The sequence below is a fragment of the Conger conger genome, chromosome 9, assembly GCF_963514075.1.
Source record: "Conger conger chromosome 9, fConCon1.1, whole genome shotgun sequence".
Classification (NCBI taxonomy): Eukaryota; Metazoa; Chordata; class Actinopteri; order Anguilliformes; family Congridae; genus Conger; species Conger conger.
Genome location: NC_083768.1, coordinates 10,552,391 through 10,572,390, shown reverse-complemented (window position 1 = coordinate 10,572,390; position 20,000 = coordinate 10,552,391). Strand labels below are relative to the sequence as shown.

Sequence of the window (20,000 nt, the reverse complement as noted above, 5' to 3'; positions counted from 1 at the left end):
TGTGTGTGTGTGTGTGTGTCTGAGGCCCTCCAAACCTCAGTCCCACCCCCTAGTCTGACAGCTCCCAGACTGGTTCGCAATTACACTTCCAACATGTTGTCCAGTTTCGACAAATTCCACACCTGGCAACCCTAGCCGGTACTTAGAAAATGAAAGCTCCAGTGATGTAGATCCAGTGGCCTGATCAGGGCTCTGGAGCACAGTCAGCCCTGGCTGGGTTCCTGCCTGGGACACGCAGCCCTGGATCTGCTGCCAGCCCTACCTGGTCGCCGGAGTCACCTTCACAGCGTAATCGCACTCAGCGGGGGTTGTAGATATTGTCATCAGCAGAAATAAGCTTTTCTCCTACGCAGTGCTTCAGTCTGCCCCCCGCCCTCCACTCCCCCCAGCCCTCCTCCCCCCCCCCCCACCCCCCCCGCCACCACTCCCCAGTCGCCTTTTATGACAGTCTGAAAACAGCATTAGTTTCACTTCCTTACCCTGCTAGCACCCTCCTCTCTCAGTCACTCACTCCATCTTCTCTCTATTGGAGTCTCCTATACTGACACACACACACACACACACACACGCACACACACACACACACAAGAGCGCCAGCTATCTGACACCTTGGTTTGGAACTCAAACTTAAATGACAAAGAACAAAAAAAAAAAAGATGCCTCATATAAGTACATTGGGAGTCTGAATGAGATGGTACCATGGGTAATAAACTTAATATATGCCTACTCATATTTACATTGTCGTGACCATTATGATTCAGGGGCGAGTTGAGACTTATTATAGAAGTGTGGAAGATCGCCAGTGTAACAATGACCCCTAGTGCTCAGCATGCGGTACTGCATGTACTCAGTGGATCGATGGTGAAATAAGGTCTGGGGCAGCAAGCAGGATGTTAAAGCCGTAATGAAAGCGGGGATATAAATGACCACGTCACTGATAATAAGACGAACGAAAAAGAGACAGATTACTGCGCCGTGCAGTCGCTGAGTAGAAACGGTGCGTCACCGTGCCCTACAGTCTTGCTGGAAACACAAATTATCTACTGTGCGCAGCGCAATCATATATTGGATTTTATATTGAACATTAAATAAACTTTGTTCCAAGGGACAATTGATCTGATTTTAATGAAGGTAATAACATGCCTCCTGTTTCAGAGGCAGTCCGCGGTGACACCGAAATTGCAAATGAAAGAGGACTTGTGTTGAAATTAACTGAACTTTAATCAAAGAAAAAAAAATCTCAATTATTTTTTAACTTTGGTTGCCATTGTTCGTTTATTGGCTGTGTAGCGCACATATGTTTAGCCTTAGAAAGAGCCAGGAAATGCACACATCCTAATAATAACCATCACTTTCAATCAGTGATTTTGACCACTCCAAACTTCCACAGTCCTGCGGGTTAAACAGGGGAATGGAACAGAGTCAACTCACCCCCCACCCCACCACCAATAACCCCCCCCCCCCCCCCAATTTTTTTTTTTTGGACCAGACCTCAGGGGTGGAGTGTGGGTGCTGGCTGCAGATGATAGAGGGAGTGCTATGCGCAAGAGAAGAGATGAATAGAATACTCTGGAAAAATTAAGGAGGGGATTCATCACGCCTACACGGAAGCGGAGAGGAGCTCCAGGACGTGGTGGGGTGGGGGGGTGGGGCACGGGGCTGAGAAGATGATGGATTCGGTGGAGGTGGAACTCATATCTGGGAGACAGGGGTGGCACATAGAGATATAGCTCCCTTTATGTTTCGACATAATCCTTCTGCACCTCCTGTGGAAGCGTTCTTTTAGCAGCTGCACGGGCACCTTTTTAATCAGGTAGGCACCACTGCAGAGGCCGGGCGGGGGATCAGACAATGGCCTTTGCCAGTTATCTTGCTCCGGAGAAATTGCGTTGGCTGCAGAGGTTAGTGATAGTAGGCCCATATTGAACAGTTGGCCCTTCGTTTCTGTTCCCTAGACTTTATCTCCCGTTGTTACACGGTCCTAAAGATGTTCCAAACGGGCAAATCTTCAGATATGCCACAAAACATTTGGTGCAAATGGATTTCCTGCATGCATATTTAATGTTTGGATAAACGCTTGGGAGAAGAATGTGGTTTGCTTATGGATTTAATTTTTCTTCCTTCTCCTACAAAGTGTTTATCCCAAAGCCTCATGTTCAGGGCATCTGTGAGGACCAAACAGAGCAGAACAAAATTAATTTAAACCATGAGTGTGTGTGTGTTAGACAAAGGACAACATAAAATCAGATCTGCAGAAAGTTCAATTAAAAAAGTCATTTATAATCGTAAATGCTTTGTTTTCGAAACTCATTTTTCTTGGCTGACAGATTTTAGATTTTAGTTCTCCCGTGTTTACTTGCGTGACTACTTTGTCGGATACCGCGGGGTCATGAGAGCGACAGCTCGGCAAAATTTGACTCTGACGCAGCGCTCCAAAAACAGGAAGACCATGAAAAAAAAAAAACTCAAGGATTTTCTTAATTACTGTTTAATAGCACCAATATCGAAAGACCCTCACTGAGATAGAGTGCCTTTACATACAGTACATCAGGATACATGACCAGCGCACTGATCGGTCATCCCGTAGCAAACTTGCATTAGGGTTTTTTTGTTTAACCTGGCAACCCTGCGGTAGACAACCGAAACTTCTTGTCGGCTGATACTGATTGCCACGCCTTCGATTACACACAAACAACATCACTAATTACGCCGACACCTACGCGATGGTTATGTACAGTTTAGTGGTCTATGATGTCTCCGCGGGTTAAATTTACAGTCTTGAGAGAATGTCGTGGGTAAATGGTGATCAGGCGCCTGCAGCCCTGACTGAGGTAGGGAATACATAGACAGCTAGCTAATGCTAACTTAACTTGCCCTATCAATATTCGCTGACATTAGCTAAAGCTATCCAAGTCAGTTACTCTTTATTTTTGCAGTACTTTTTCGAGCATTTGTCACGCATGATGAGATGGCGGAGGGACAGAGTAACTTAGTGAATAAACGGTCACGAATCTCCTCCGTAGATTTGGACCTTAATTCGGGCACCAGGCACCAGCTATCCCTCAAGTAAAGCTAGCTAGTTAGCTGTAGCCTGTATCCAGTAGCTTGTTAGCCGTGTGAACAATAGCGCCTTTTGACAGAAAACCAGCTAAAAAAAACGTATTAGCTATGATATAATTACGGGGAATACGAGGTATTCAGCACATTTATTTTACAATATACGTGTTAATTTGTAGCTAGCTAACGTTAGCTGACAACGGTGTAACTTGCTAGAGAGAATAGCAAATGGTAATTTCCCGTGAGACTTTGGCGAGCAGCCTTGCTTGCATGTAAAGTCGTTAGATGTATTACTATTAGCAGGTAGTTTCGCTAGACGATAACCAAGTTACATTTCACATGTTACAGATTGTCCTAATTTAATTTATCTGCTAACTGAACACAGTGAGTAGCTTGGTAACGTTAGCGTAATCATACATTTACCACGCTAAAGCAAATAATATTAATTTGCTTATCGCTGTGATTAAGAAAGCGACAATGTACGCAACCAGGATTCCACTTCGTTAAAGTTACTGTAGTTAGCGGTGTCCCCTCTTCCAGTTTTCTAACTTGGCCCTGGTGGGGCGCTATGCTTCATTTCTTTCCAATCGCAATTGCGATACTATTATTTCAACAAGCTGATAATGTTCTTTAAATAACTTACTTGTTTCATGTTTTGTGGGATTATATAGGGCAGCCTGTAGCATAGTGTTGAAGGTACATGACTAGGACCGACAAAGGTTGGCGGTTCACAATAAGATGCACACAGCTGTTGGGCCCTTGAGCAAGGCCCTCAACCCCACATTGTTCCAAGGGGATTGTCCCCCTGCTTAGTCTAATCAACTGTAAGCCACGGTGGAAAAAAGCGTTAGCTAAATGTAATGTATTGTATTTATGTGCCACCTTAAGCCACATTATATCACAAACTATGCATGCCATGAAGAATAAACGTCCCCGCTGTATCTCCATTGTGCTAGCTATATTACATTACACAAAGTGTAAAAAAAACTGCTCAAATTAAACAATTGAATCAATAGGCTCCTAACTGGTGAAACCGGGGACACATGGCCACTAAAAGTCAAACCTGCATTGTGTTAACACAGTGTTAAAAAAATTAACTGATGCAATGAAGGACCGGGGCGAATCAATAGGCTCCTAATTGCTTTGAAAACGATAACGAGCCAAAGCTGCATGGTTTCAACTCAACATAATGCAGGTTTGCCTCATTATCATTTGCAAAGCAATTTGCAATGTGGCACAATGTGGACATTCAATTCTGACATAATGTGGCTTGAGATGGTAAATAACCCCTCAAAACATGAACGTGTAATTAAGAAAATATAAGAGCTTGTTAACATTCTGGGATTGCAATTGCACAGCATACACACCCCCCCCTCCCCCCCCCCCCTCCCTTTGTCAAGTAGAGTATGTGCACTTAGTTCTGGAACTTTCAATGACCGCAAATTTTGCTTACTATTTAGCAAGGTAACATTGCGTGTTGGTTATGATGTATTGCCTGAATGGCTTTATTTATGAAACTCCATTTGAAGTCATTAGACCACGCCTGTGCTATAGATTGGAGTTCTGGGTCAATGTTTCCTAATGGACCAGTTTGGCTCATTAGAAAACATAATCCCATAACTCATCCAGAACCTAGCGCACATCAAAGGCACAGGGAAACAAAGTGTCCTGATGTGAACCCTGAATAAGCCCCCCATACCATCCATTATATGAGGCTAACCAAATTGATTTACAAATAGTGTAGGCTAAGTCGTTAGCCCTGGAAAATCGTCCCCGTTCTTTGCGTGCGTGCAAAGTTTGTAATTATACCACAATTTGCAGAGGCAACATGCCGGCCTGGTTTTACATAGGACTGTATCTCTGTTTCTCTTGTGTTTTCAGTGCGGATATACCCACCCCACAGAGGCACTGACAGATATCAAGAGTGTCACCGCAGCCTTTAAGGACCTGCATCTGTACGTGGACGATTACTGTGAGTACCGCGGAATGGGCGACCGGGCTTCCCCAAGCATTTGCCGTTTCCATGGTTTCACTTTCACCCGTTGACCCGCGGAGGCCCAGCGTCCAGCCGGCTTGTGTTGTCATAGTAACGACCGCAGCCGCAACACGGGGGGTCGCACGGCTCCGGACCCGGAGGGGGCCCGTTCCGCGTTTTTCGGATTTTGTGTTCCAGCCAATTACCTTAGTTTTAGTTTTCTGACACCTCTATAAACAACCCCGGCTCACTCCTGTACTTGAGCGCAGTAAAATCTTTAGGATACGCTGTAGCCTGCGGCTGTAGCTGGTGCTTTACCAATGTCCGATCGAGATGTGATCGAGCGAATTCATTAAGAGCAGCAGTTGGCACAATAATCCTGAAACGGATCGGCCTGTGTTGCGCACACCTGCCCTAATGCTCTCCTCTTTGATCATTTAACGACCCGCACAGTACTGTACAGTTCTGTCTGGTGTCAATCTACTTACTATATTAAGGTGCCGCTCGGTGGATTATCAGGTTAAGGCACTGTTCTGGTTATCAGTTGTTCTGGTGCCGGGGTGAGCCCTGCGGTCCCAGGTTTAGTCCAGGCTGTGCGAGTGCTGACTGTAGCTGGATGGGGAGGGGTGGCAGTTGGCAATTGCGTCACCCAGAGATGTGATCCCCCTGGACCCCAATAGCCGCCCAACACTTTCAGAAAAAAGTTATGTATTTATTTCTTTAATATTAACCTTTATTTATGCAAGGTAATTTCACTGAGCACACATGCTCTTTTGCAGCAACGCCCTGTTAATGCCCCCCCAAGTAGCCTAACGTGCATGTCTTTGTATGTGGAAACAGACACGGGGAGAACTTGCAAACTCCACACAAAAAGGCCCAAGCCGGGATTTGAACCCAGCACCTTCTGGCTTAACGGATGATATATTGCTGGCTAGGGGTACAGGTTTACGTACCTATAGGGTACTGCCCCAGTAAGTTTGAGTGTGGGAAAGGAAAGCAGGCTGGCGACACCTTGTCTTTTGGAGGAGAACTGCAGATGGTGGTGGGGAGAACTAGTGTATGAACACAGCTGCTAATAGCTGTGATCATTTAATAGTATTACTACCGCTACTGCTTTTGGCAATATTCTGTGATCATTTATTGATTATTAACATAAAGTATAGACAGTTTATAGTCACTATTCTTTTTCTGTTTGTAGGCTTCAGCGATGGGAAGACAAAGAAGTTGCTTAATTTGAGTGGCACCATTCCCATCTGGTACGAAGGTAAGAGTGCTGCATCAATTGCTGTGCAGATGTCCTAATGTGAGATTTACAGAGATTTAGCTCCCATTTTACAGCTGTCTGAAATATGTCATGTACTATGCTCAGAGCTTCTTATGTGTAGCCCTACTGGCCATTGACTGATGGTGTACCGATGTAATGGCGGCCTGTAGCGTAGTGGTTAAGGTAAATGACTGGGACACGCAAGGTTGGGGGTTCGAATCCCAGTGTAGGCCCTTGCATTGCTCCAGGGGAGGATTGTCTCCTGCTTAGTCTAATCAATTGTACGTCGCTCTGGATAAGAGCGTCTGCCAATAATGTAATGTAATGTAATGTAATGTAACATTACAGAACTGTGCCTTGTTGCTTCTGTGCCGTTAAACGACGCCACCGTGTGTGCTTTGGTAACCCAGGTAACGTGTACGATATCCCAATATGCATCTGGCTGCACAACACGCACCCTCAGAGTCCCCCGAAGTGCTTCCTGCGGCCTTCGGTCGCCATGGTGATCAACCCCAAGTGCAGCTACGTGGACACGAAGGGGCTTGTTCTCCTGCAGTGCCTCAACAACTGGCAGCACGTGAGTCACCAGCTAACGTGAAACGTCTCCACAACGTTACTGGAAGGTTTGGTCAATGTTATAACATTGCCACTTCACGGTGGCAACGTTGTGAGAACGTTTTGTTTTCTGTGCTTTCATTTTACAGTGTTGCGCCATCATGCAAGATATTGTGCAATGATAAACACCTTGCTACCTACTCCAACAAAGTGTGCTAAGTAGTCAGAAGTGGTCTCATCGTGTTAGTAGATGCCCTTATCCAGGGCAACTCACATGATGTAATTGTTTGATTTTGTTTGCATATTAGCCGTTTGGTGGGCGGCACGGATGGTGCAGCGGGTAGCACTGCCACCTCACAGCAAGGAGGTCCTGGGTTCGAATCCCCCGTCGGCCGGGGCCTCTCTGTGCGGAGTTTGCATGTTCTCCCCGTGTTCACGTGGGTTTCCTCCTGGTACTCCGGTTTCCTCTCACAGTCCAAAGACATGCCGGTTAGGCTGATTGGAGAGTCTAAATTGCCCGTAGGTATGAGTGTGTGAGTGAATGGTGTGTGTGCCCTGCGATGGACTGGACCTGTCCAGGGTGTATTCCTGCCTTTCGGCCAATGTATGCTGGGATAGGCTCCAGCCCCCCTGCGACCCTGTTCAGGATAAGCGGGTTAAGATAATGGATGTATGGATGGATGGATTAGCCGTTTGACATATTAGTGAAGAATGAGTCTCAAACCTCAGGGAGAGTATGTTTGTGGTAATATTATGGCTCATATTATGAGGTCTTGCAGTTCTGGCCATATTGCAATGCGTGTGACATCTCAGGAAACCCCGTGGCCTAGAAACGGATATGAATCCATAAATATATGACTTGAAGGAAGAGAGCACTTTTACACACATTCACTCAGAGCTGCCAAACCCTGTTCCTGGAGATGTTCCAGCACGTCTTCACAGAGTACACCTCATCAACAGCTAGAGGCTTTGTTGTGGTAGAATCAGGTGTGTCAAATTAGGGTTGAAATGAAAACCTACAGGCAGTATATCACCAGGAATAGGCGGCCATGTTGGCTCCGTGGAAATGTATATTTTTGTGTGTGGTTTCATTGCCAGGGATGGTCCAGCCTTTCTATCGTCCTGGAGGAAATGAGGGCAGCGTTTCAGAGGGAGACCCCCCTGTTTTCTACAGGCCTACACCGCACTCAGACTCCACCCCTGGCCCACCCGCAATCCCCCCTCCTTTCAGGTGAGGGCAGTGGTGCTGCTCACAGCTGGGCTGCATCCCAAATCAAATGCTACAAAGGCGCTTAACCGTGCATTGCTCCAGGGGAGGATTGTCTCCTGCTTAGTCAACTGTAAGTCGCTTTGGATAAAAGAGTCAGAGATGTCATATAATGGAATGTAATGAAATGTAATCATTTTAAATTCAGTACTGTCTTTTAACGGTGAGAGTCAGTCGAGTATACCGGCTGTGGTGTTTGATTTCTGTGATTGGATGCGTGTGTAGAAAAAGCTTGTGATTGGGTGCTTGTCTGTTCTGTCTAGGCAGCCACAAGCCTGTGAAGTTTCTCGAGCCTTACAGACAGCCTGTTGACAGGTGAGTCTTTCACCACACAGCCAAGTGCTGCGCTACTGCTGCAGTCCCACTGCGTTTCCGGGTTCTTCCATGGCTCTCCCAGACCGTGGAGGATGCCAGTGCAAGCCTTATCTCCCGCCTATCAGATTTAAGCAAGCCTTAACTCCACCCTATCAGATTTAAGCAAGCCTTACCTCCACCTGTCAGATTTAAGCAAGCCTTACCTCCTCCCTATCAGATTTAAGCAAGCCTTATCTCTTACCTATCAGATTTAAGCAATCCTAAAATATACAAACATTTACAACGTGGAGGATTTTCTCTGTACGTCTGAGTACATGAAGTTTTGTTAAGTGTATGGGATCATCAACTGATGTTGATTCCTGCTGTACAGTGCTGACCCTGCGTTTGCTTGCATTCGGTACATGAGTGCAGCTTGAACAGCGTCTTATGTTTTTTGTCCTCCCCAGCCTGCCGTACCGGAGCCCCTCCGCTCAGCATGGGGTAGCCACCAGTTCCATGGCCTCCTCGGTTTCCCATCTGCAGGGAGCTGGTAGCAACAGTGAGTGTTCACCTTCTGATTTCTGCTACTACCTCCACTGACCTGATTTCTGCTGCTACCTCCACTGACCTGATTTCTGCTACTACCCTATGCAACTAAATATTAGTTCATTAATTTAAGTGTTAAATCTTGAAAAAATGTCTTCAGTTTATACAGTAGTGTTTGAGTTTGAAGGGGAAAACGTTGATTCTGCCATTTCTTTGACGGCTTTGATTTGGAATTGAATGTGTAATGTTTCCACTACATTCGAAATATGGAACTAAAAGCTATTAAACAATGGTTGCACTTGAATCACTTTTTAACGCACTGCTATTGGTATGAACACAACCGTACCTCGAATGGCCTGAGGAACACATAAGAGGGGATGTGCGTTTCAGTTACTTTAAGACGCATGAAGTCGGTGCACCCCACAATCTTTTGTCTGAATAATGTTCTGCCAACAGAGCCGCAGTTGTCAGTGTGCAAATAAGGACTGTGCAGAGGGAATTGTCTTCGCACGCTTTCAGAGAGAAATGCTAATGAAGTTAATGAACACTTCCAGTTAATGATCCAGTTGATTTCTCTTGGTTTTTAAGGTCTTTCCAGCTCTCCCTGTCACTTGTTTATTGTTGTTGTGTTTAGTGTTGGCTCAGGCGTGATCGCGCAGGGACACCAGCATTTAGGTACCCGGTGTGACCGCCCTTTGTGTCAGTGTCAGTGTCTCTTTAGCTGCGGGTCGCCGGACTGTAGGAGGTGCAGAATGGGTCTGTGGTCCCCTAGGCTATGCTGGTACGTGTATTTGATGGGTCCCTGGGAGGTACTCCATTCCTAATGAAGGTTTTCAGTTTTGGGTCCTGATATTAATACGTTTAAAAACCAGTGCTTTGCGTGAAGGTTGTCAGTTTTGGGTCCTGATATTAATACGTTTAAAAACCAGTGTTTTGCGTGAAGGTTGTCAGTTTTGAGTCCTGATATTAATACGTTTAAAAAACAGTGTTTTGCCTGAAGATTTTCAGTTTGGCTCCATTGTAAGGGGTCTGTGCATCTCTTTAGAAGAGCCTTCTGGGCAGCACGTTAAGGTAAAGTCTAAAGACTCGAGGCACATTAGCCACTCCTTCGGTCTATATGATGCTTGTGCGGTCACCAACTCCAGTAAAATGGAATTTATCAATGTGAAAACATTGTTTTTTGTACATTTTGTTTGATGGAAATTATTAATTGGGAGGCAGTGTGGTTCATGGTGTACATGCATTAGTTATGTTATTAAACGCTCTATGTACATGATGTCAGGAACCTGGAGGAGAAACAGGACAGAGGGTATTACTGGAATGCACTCACACACACACACACACACACACACACACACACACACACACACACACACACACACACACATATAAACACACACATACACACACACACACACACACACACATATAAACACACACATAAACACACACATACACACACACACACACACACACATACACACACACACACATACACACATATAAACACACACACACATACACACTCACACACACACATACACACACATACACACACACACACACACACACATACACACATATACACACACATACACACACACATATACACACTCACACAATCTGACACACAGACACTCACACAAACGCACATACACACAGACACACTCACACAATCTGACACACTCACACACACACACATACACACACATACACACATATAAACACACACATACACACACACACACACACATACACACACATACACACATATAAACACACACATACACACACACACACATACACACACTCACACACACACACACATACACACACATACACACACATACACACATATAAACACACACACATACACACACTCACACACACACACACACACACACACATACACACATATACACACATACACACACACATATACACATTCACACAATCTGACACACAGACACTCACACAAACGCACATACACACAGACACACACGCAAACACACTCACGCACACACACGCACGCACACGCAGAGTATTCTGTTTGTGAACTCGGCTGTTGCGTAATGAAGGTGGAGTCACTTTCACTTTCAGTTTCGCGCCTCAGCTTCAGTATTGCTTTCCAGCTCTGCCCAGCGTCACAAAGCACCAGCAGCCAGATCCCAGCACGGCGCGGAGAGTGAGGAAGTCCTATACGGAGGAGCTTCTGGATTTGGGGATCACCTTCGGAGCACCAAGCGGTCATTCCTTCCCCTCCACCAACCCCTTCACCCAGACCCCCCTGGGTAAGGCCCGTGGCTGGCTCTCTTTCTTAAAACATTACAGAACATTATAGTCATCTGCCTAATATTTATTTTTAAATGATAACGTTACAAATTCACGCAGGTTAATTGTGGGTTCGTGTTGACAGTGAACTCTTGCTAGACTAAGCATGTATTTATGTAACGATTATACAGCAGGGTGCAGCGATGATTATGCCACCACGTTTGTGTAAAAGGGGGTCCTAATAGATTACTTTTTTTTAATGTTATTGAAAATGTATGAAACAATACTATTATAGGCAATGACAACGAAAAAAATAATTCCCACAATGACATTGGGGTAAAAGTATGGCTAATAAACAGATAAAAGAATGTTTTTAGAAAAAAAAATTTTTTTTTACTTTTGCAAAGCATGAATGCATGTTTGAAGGCTCATTCCATGATTGTTGATGCCAAACTGTTTGTTTAAACTGGTTTGAAGCAGCATTATTCTGCAAAATTACTTCTGATGGTCAGTTGGAATACTGGAATTTAAGGTAACATGAACTTTGAGCAGTGTCACAGTGTTAAACACGATGGCACGACGGAAGGAGCTCTCTGAGATTGTTCGTAGCCGCATTGTAGCCTTACACGATGCCGGTTGCTCACTTGATGAAAATAATCATCCGGTGATATAAAAGTTATGACTTGACCCGTTCAAAGTCCAGACCTTAATCTGAGTGAGCAAATCTGAGATTCGCTGGATACCAAAATAAATAAATATGTTGTAACATCGAATGAACTTCAAACCATATGGAATGGTAAAAAAAAAATGTGAATGATTAAATGCTGTAATCAAAGCAAAGGGTGGCCACACTGTTTACTCATTTTCATCTGCATTAACCAATATTACATTACATTACATTATTGGCATTTGGCAGACGCTCTTATCCAGAGCGACGTACAACAAAGTGCATACCCATAACCAGGGCTAAGCACGCTGAAAGACCCTAGAGGGAAGTACAATTTCAATTGCTACCCGTACAACAAAGATAAGGACCAGGGCCTATTTTATTTTATTTTTTTAAACAACAAATAAACAACAAAGCAAAAGTGACCAAACTTAACCATCCAAATACTGCTTACATAGCCAACTAAAAATACCGAAACACTACGGAAATCACAAAGACAACAATTAAGGATCACAGGGAGGTAGGGAGGGACGGGGAGAGGTGCTGCTTGAAGAGGTGCGTCTTCAGTTTGCGCTTGAAGGTGGGGAGAGATTGTACAGTTCTGACCTCAACGGGGAGTTCATTCCACCACCGTGGAGCCAGAACAGACAGTAGTCGTGAGCGTGAGGTGGAGGTTCGGAGAGGGGGAGGTGCCAAGCGGCCTGTGGAGGCTGAACGAAGCATGAAATAAATTAAATAAATTAAATAAATACTTGAATAGTACTTGGTTTCTGATTGGTACTTGGTTATCTTCATTGTGTTAGGTGTATAATCATCACTGAACACTACTGTATGTCAACATAATTTTGATTACATGACCCCTTTTTTTGGCAAGTATAATCCGTGAGAGAGGGTCATAGGAGTAGAGGGATTCATGTTGGGAAGAGCAAATGCTCATTTTCGTGTGTGTTCTTGTCACATGTGCTGTATATCCCGCTCTTCTAATGGCTTCTTGAGTGTTACGTAAACATAGTTTCATCAATCGACAGCATTTGATTGTTGGTGCCAGGCACGGTGGTTTTTAATATCCCAGTAACTGCTGATCTCCTGGGACTTTCACGCACAACAGTCTCTAGAGTTTGCAGAGAATGGTGCGAAAAAGGAAGAAAAAGACATCCAATGAGCAGCAGTTCTGTGAGCAAAAAAAAGGTTTGTCAATGAAAGAGGTCGGATGAGAAGGGCCAGACTGCTTAAAGCTGACAAGCAAGTACAGTAACTCAAATAACTGCGCGTTACCACAGTTGTATGCAGAAGAGCATCTCTGAACACACACTGCGTCAAACCTCTCAGTGGATAGGTTACAGCAACAGAAAGCTTAAGTCTAATAAAAATGCTCACTGAGTGTATATTAGTTAATGTCCATTCATATACCTTATTATAAAGTGAGACCTAGTGTTTATGTGATGGTATTTATGGTGCTTGTTGAAGCCAAAATATATGATGTTGGGTGACATTCTTTCACTGCACAATATAACCATCCAGGGCTCATTTTTTCACAGGAGCGTATGTGTGCCTCGAAGTTGAAAAACATGAGCACACTAATGCATCCGAAATAGCATATGTACTGCTAACTTGTTTTTCAAGTTAGCCCACATCAATTTCAGCTGATAATGCGCTGTCGACTCCTGCCATTATTCAGGGTGACGGATAAGCTAAAATATGTTTCCTACACGGTTTCTGTGAGAAACCTGTTTGCGTGTCTATTTTTAGCTCTGTCCTTAGCAACTCATTTTTATCCCTTAGCTACAGTTCCAAATTCTTCAAAAACGGTGGGCATAGACGACCTCTTCACGAGCCTGCAGCTGGACAGAGTCTCCAACCTTAACAAACTCAACTCTAATAACCGCGGTGAGTGCTGAAACGTTTCATTATGAAACTGCGCTGGACCTGGCCGTTCCATTTCCGTTTTCACGGAAAAACTTTGCGAGTTGTTTTTTTTGGCAGCGTCGCTTGTTGTGAACCTCAGCGGTTTGAAATTTGTTGCTGTTAAATTTTGCCAGCAGAGGGAGCACTTTGTCTTGTTTATCTTTTGGCCGCGGTCCAAACTGTTCCACGCCTTGTTGTTTTGAATGTATTTTGTGTTGACAAGTTTGTCGTCTGTTAAAGGGGCTAATAATGTCTTGGATTTAGTTAAATAATTTTTTTTTCTTTTTTTCTTTTTTCTTTTTGTAAATACTGTGGTGCAAAAGTGGTGCAATTTCTTTGGACTGAAGGCAAGGTTATGAGACTTCCTTAAAAGGAAATGCGTCCGTGCTTTGCAGACCTTTTGCAGCGGAACGTTGCTTTCAGCTTCACAGAGATGGAGAGAATCCAAAACACTAACGGGCAGAGGGACAGTGGCCCCCGCGCCCTGGGAGGTGCGCTCAGCCAGGCGCAGGACAGCGCGGGGGGCGGGGGGGCCCTGGTGGATGAGAGGCAGCTGATCGAGGTGACCCGTCTCCCTCGGGACGTCCCCCGCAACGTGATGAGGAACAAACTGACCCTGTACTTCCAGCGTCGGAGGAACGGGGGCGGGGACGTTCTGGACGTGCTCTATCCCACCAGCCAACCAGACCAGGCCTGCGTCATCTTCCACGACCCCCGAGGTATCGCAGCACAGGGTCGGCAAATCAGGGAGGAGAACAGCTCTTATTCAGCCAATTGGGGAAGGAGAACAGCTCTTACTCTGCCAATCAGGGGAGGAGACCAGCTGTTACTCCGATGAATCAATGGTTCTGGGAATTCTTTCTCAAATCACCTTTTACAATGCTTTAAAAATTATATATAAAGTGTTTTTGTAAATCTCACTTTATTCTTTTTTCTTTGATCTCAGTCATTAAATAATTACTGGTGCTGTTCACTTTGTGTTCTCGGTCATGTAATAATGACTCACTCTGGTGTGTTCACTTTCTGGTCTGTGTCATGTAATAATGACTCACTCTGGTGTGTTCACTTTGAGGTCTGTGTCATGTAATAATGACTCACTCTGGTGTGTTCACTCTGAGGTCTGTGTCATGTAATAATAACTCACTCTGGTGTGTTCACTTTGAGGTCTGTGTCATGTAATAATGACTCACTCTGGTGTGTTCACTTTCTGGTCTGTGTCATTTAATAATGACTCACTCTGTTGTGTTCACTTTGAGGTCTGTGTCATGTAATAATGACTCACTCTGGTGTGTTCACTCTGAGGTCTGTGTCATGTAATAATGACTCACTCTGGTGTGTTCACTTTGAGGTCTGTGTCATGTAATAATGACTCACTCTGGTGTGTTCACTTTGAGGTCTGTGTCTTGTAATAATGACTCACTCTGGTGTGTTCACTTTGAGGTCTGTGTCATGTAATAATGACTCACTCTGGTGTGTTCACTTTGAGGTCTGTGTCATGTAATAATGACTCACTCTTGTGCTTTTTGCTTTGATTGATTTTTTCAAGGAACAGTGTACTGTTTTTGGTGGTGGGATATGTTTTTTCATTGTAAATTTTTTATTTTGGGTTTTAATTGTGAGTGTTTGCTGCAAATGGATGAATTGTGGTCATCTCGCACTGCAAACATTGTCTTCACAGATATTTTAGTCTTGTAATAAGACTTAAATTTTTTTTATTTTATTTCACTCAAATAAAAGATATTCACTTGTTTTAAGTTACTGTTTACTTGAAATGTTCAAATCATGAAATGAGTCAAACTGTGACATAAATACTTGTTGAGATTGGCTTATCTGTTGGTTGTTGCTGTGTGGTATCCAGCAGCACAGAGATAAAGCTACATTAAGCCAGGCGTTCACAGAGGAGCAGGATGCGAGATGGTGTCCTTGTCAGTTGTGTTTCTGTGTTTAGCATGTTTACACTTATTGACGCTACCATCTGTGTGATTCTGTGATCCTGAACAGTGTCGGAGTGAGGTACACAAAAGCTTGCGCGCTGCTATGCTCAGTAAATGATTCATTGAGCTAGTAGAGCTGAGTAGTGGGGTGTTGATTGATTAACGAGTGCATCGGCCTGTTGGTGTCGGCAGAATCCGGACAGACCAGCTCGACTGACAGCTGATCCTGCAGTAAATGATCTTATTTTGTGCGACATTTTTGTTTGGATGCAACGTACAGTAGGAACGTGATCCGGTCTGTACTTGTTGTTTTCTCTGTGTTGACTGGATTATAATTGTTTTCAAAACCTTATCAGAAATCATTAATTATTCAAAACCTGTAACCGGAATGTTGAGGACAATTTGTTAGTACAGGCCGGGAAAGGTGATATTGAAACATGAATCCCAGATGTATCCTGATACATATGCTTTGGTGCTGAGCAGTGTGCTTGTGTCTCAGAACCCTGTCCCTGTGCTGCAGTCCCTAAGGCTGTGGTTTCAGAGGTCTGGGGACTTGCATTTAGCAGGAAACTCAGAGGTCTGGACCTTGTTATGGGTGCAGATGGCATAGCCTGGAAGACCCAGCTCCAGCCTCTGAGGAGTTCATCCTGTGACTCTTTAACTGGACTCAGTTAGCACTCACAGGTCCTTGGACTTGGAATCATTTTGATTAGACCAGTCAGGATTTATCCTTATAGCATCCTGGTATCCTTTAATCTATCCGTCTTTCTCTCTGTCTCTGTCTGTCTCTCTCTGTCTGTCTGTCCCTCAGACGCTGAGCGGATACTCACTCAAGTGGACCACGTCATCACTGTGAACCAGCAGGAGTTCCCCGTCCAGGTGAACAGGGTGGATGCTCTCTCTCGGGTGAGTCATGACGCTGGCAGAAGCTCCAGTCTCTCCTGAGGGGAGCGCGTAGGGCGGCCTGTAGCGTAGTGGTTAAGGTACATGCCTGGGACCCGCAAGGCCGGTGGTTCGATCCCCGGTGTAGCCACAATAAGACGTTGGGTTCTTGAGCAAGGCCCTGAACCCTGCATTGCTCCAGGGGAGGATTGTCTCCTTCTTAGTCTAATCAACTGTACGTAGCTCTGGATAAGAGCATCTGCTAAATGCCATTAATGTAATGAGACACGCTTAGTGCCAGTTCTAACGGGCTGGAGCCAGCCACCCTGAGGGGACTCGGAGGCCGTTAAAAAGACCAAAAAAAAGAAAAGAAAAAAAACATTTTGGAGTCCATCAGGACACAAATGCCCCTTTGGGGTTGGTGGTAATGGTAAATGGTTGGCCTTCATCCAAAGCGCTGTACAATTGATACTTCTCATTCACCCATTCATACACACACACACACATACACACACCAACGACGATTGGCTGCCATACAAGGCACCAACCAGCTCGTCAGGAGCAGTTGGGGGTTAGGTGTCTTGCTCAGGGACACTTCGACATGTTGACTAATGTGCATTTTCCCAACTACGGTTGTGTTTGCTTAGACCAGGGGTCGGCAACCCTGGTCCTGGAGAGCCGCAGGGTGTGCTGGCTTTCGTTGTTACTTGGCATTAATTGATCAATGAAAGCCGTTGATTACACAGTTAACTCACCTCACCTGGTTTCTTGGGTCTGAATCGGTTGCTTATTTTAAGGTGGAGACGAAAGCCGGCACACCCTGCGGCTCTCCAGGACAGGGTTGCCGACCCCTGGCTTAGACTATATTATTGGTGCTTGTATTTGGCAATGTAAGCTCAAATGTAAAGTATATTTAAGTTTATACTTTATTACTACTAGCCATTACTACTTTACCAGATTAATCAACAAGCCCTTGAAACTCCACTTCCCTCTCGGGTCTTCCAGCACCCTGGTTAGGGGTATGGACTTTGTTCTGTTTGCCAGATGGCTGTAACGTGATGTCAGTGCCCTCTTCCCCTCCCAGATCCCTGTCCCGGATGGAGTCTCGCGGGACAAGGTCCACGTGTTCCACAGCCTCCTGTCCCTGGAGGGCCGGAGCTTCTCCCCAGAGGAGGCGCTGGAGGCCGCGCAGTCCTGCCGGGACCTCGCCTCCGCCCTGAGGTACCTCTCCCACGAGTGCCCCATCTGCCGGGAGCAGGTGTCCTTCAGCAAGGTGAGACTGCAGGGGGGTAGTCCTCCAAAATACTCAAAATAAAAAGTGTGCGTGAGTGTGTACACACACACACACTGTGTACACACACACACACAAACACACACAGTGTGTACACACTGACACTCATACACACATTACACACATTACACCTGTGTATCTCGCAGTCTTACTCAGATGGTTCTGTTTCATCCATAGACTGTAGAGGAAATATGGGCCACGTGTCTGTTAGGTCACTGCCTGTCCATGGGCTTATGCAAAGTGTTTTGAAACCGCAGAACTGAAGTTTACGGGCGTCATTTGGAGCCAGAGGCTGTGGTCGCAGCAGGGAAGCAGGGAGTAGGGCTCCTCCACTAAGCGTGTCAGAGAGACTGACGTCATCTGTCCCTGATTCATCCACAGCGTGTCACTGTAATGTCCTAATACCACAATAACTTCATGAAAATCGGCACACGGTGGGACATTAGGTGAAAAGAAAAAAAAAAGATTGATTTCATACTTTGTCCGCACATTAAAAACGGGTCTGAATGACGTATACTGGTGCTAGTGAGCACCGTCTCTCAGCGTGACCAGGAAATGGGCTTCAGACAAGAAGGCCGCTTGGTTTCAACAGACAGTGAAAGAGAAGGTGTGAGGGTCAAGGGTCATGTTCCAACTGATACTGTAAAAGAGCCTTTGCTGTCATGTTTTAGCTGGTACTGTAAGATGATTTCTGGGTCAAAGTTCATGGCAGGAAAGAGGTTGGAGTGTCGCTTGCCGTTGAGTACCCACAAGCCCCTGCCCCACCCTTCCTGTACTTTGCATCAGGAGCTGGCATGTGGTTCAGGTTCATTTGCTGGCGGCTTTGTGAAAGCAAATTCAGGAGTCTCTTCGCCTAGACGCAGGGGCGACTACTGCGTATGACCATGTTTTTGGTGTCGTTGTCAATATCACCCTGAAACAGCATGTTATATATTTTGTTAAATGTCCTTCCGCAGTCATTTTACAGTGACACAAAAAACGAGTTAATTTTGTACTCCTTCCTACATTTCAGGTCATCACCATATCTGTCGATATTGTATTAGATAATGCAGAAATATTTTTGAAAGAATAGGTAATATGCAGTCGTAAGTAGGTTCAGTAGAGTGGGTGTGCAGCCTGGTTTCAGGTCTTTGTACAGCAGCCATTTTGTGCCAGAACCACACACCAGCTGAGGTGGAAAAGAGGTGGGGAGAGCAACCATTTTTTATGCCAATTAAATCTGGGGATGATTAGGTGGCAGGTTGAAAGAGCCAGGGATGGGAATTTAGCCAGGGCACCAGGGAACCCCCTACTCTTTGTGATGAGTCATGGGATCTTTAATGACCACCTCGGTTTAACGTCTCATTCGAAAGGCAGCGCTAAAGCTTCGCTGTGGTCCCCTTTGTACCTGACCCTACAGTAAATGTATGTCATTCTACACAAGTTTTGTTCAGACTCGGTGGGGTACTGTGATCCAAGCCCTTAGGGTATCTATAATTGTTGCCTGTAATTGCATTTTTCGGCCTACTAAGCAACTCTACTCTTTTTCTCCCCCACCCTCTCTCTCTCCACCTCTCCTTCCCCATTTCCACTGCCTCTTCCTCTCTCAATCTTCTGCTTACCTTTACCCCCTTTCTGCTTTTCCTCTCACTCTCTCTCCCCCTCCCTGTCTCTCCCTCTCTTTCCCTCTCTCCCTCCCTCTCTCTCTCCTTCTCCCTCTCCCTCCCTCTCTCTCTCTCTCTCCCTTTCTCTCCCTCTCTCTCCCTCCCTCTGTCCCTCTCTCTCCCTCTCCCTCTCTCCCTTTCTCTCCCTTTCTCTCCCTCCCTCTCTCTCTCCCTCTCCCTCCCTCTCCCTCCCTCTCTCTCTCTCCCTTTCTCTCCCTCTCTCTGTCCCTCTCTCCCTCTTTCTCTCCCTTTCTCTCCCTCTCTCTCCCCCTCTCTCTCCCTCTCTCTCCCTCTCCCTCCCTCCCTCTCTCTCGGTGTAGATCATCACCATGACACACTGCTCATGTGCGTTCTGCGAGAGCTGCTTCAAGGCGTACTTCTCGTCCGTCATTAAGGAGAAGAGCATCGTGGGTGTGGTGTGTCCCCTGTGCCACAGGCCTGACGTACGA

The 20,000-nt window shown here is 45.4% G+C and overlaps 1 protein-coding gene across 2 annotated transcripts in view; it reads left to right on the top strand.

Annotated features, from left to right (window-relative positions):
• Positions 1–2,668: 2,668 nt before the first annotated feature.
• The window catches only part of si:dkey-181m9.8 (uncharacterized), a 25,513-nt gene continuing 8,181 nt past the window's right edge, over positions 2,669–20,000 (top strand). The window contains exons 1-13 of one of the 2 annotated variants that reach the window (XM_061255579.1): positions 2,669–2,831; positions 4,939–5,029; positions 6,231–6,296; positions 6,707–6,873; positions 7,950–8,082; positions 8,382–8,433; positions 8,880–8,971; positions 11,091–11,249; positions 13,679–13,783; positions 14,197–14,520; positions 16,547–16,641; positions 17,702–17,890; positions 19,872–20,000. The exon at positions 19,872–20,000 is cut by the window's right edge and continues 54 nt beyond it. In XM_061255579.1, coding sequence (XP_061111563.1) covers positions 2,787–2,831; positions 4,939–5,029; positions 6,231–6,296; positions 6,707–6,873; positions 7,950–8,082; positions 8,382–8,433; positions 8,880–8,971; positions 11,091–11,249; positions 13,679–13,783; positions 14,197–14,520; positions 16,547–16,641; positions 17,702–17,890; positions 19,872–20,000 — 1,647 coding nt within the window. In that variant the 5' untranslated portion in view covers positions 2,669–2,786. The remainder of the gene's footprint in view (positions 2,832–4,938; positions 5,030–6,230; positions 6,297–6,706; positions 6,874–7,949; positions 8,083–8,381; positions 8,434–8,879; positions 8,972–11,090; positions 11,250–13,678; positions 13,784–14,196; positions 14,521–16,546; positions 16,642–17,701; positions 17,891–19,871) is intronic. The other variant, XM_061255580.1, reaches the window with a different exon arrangement.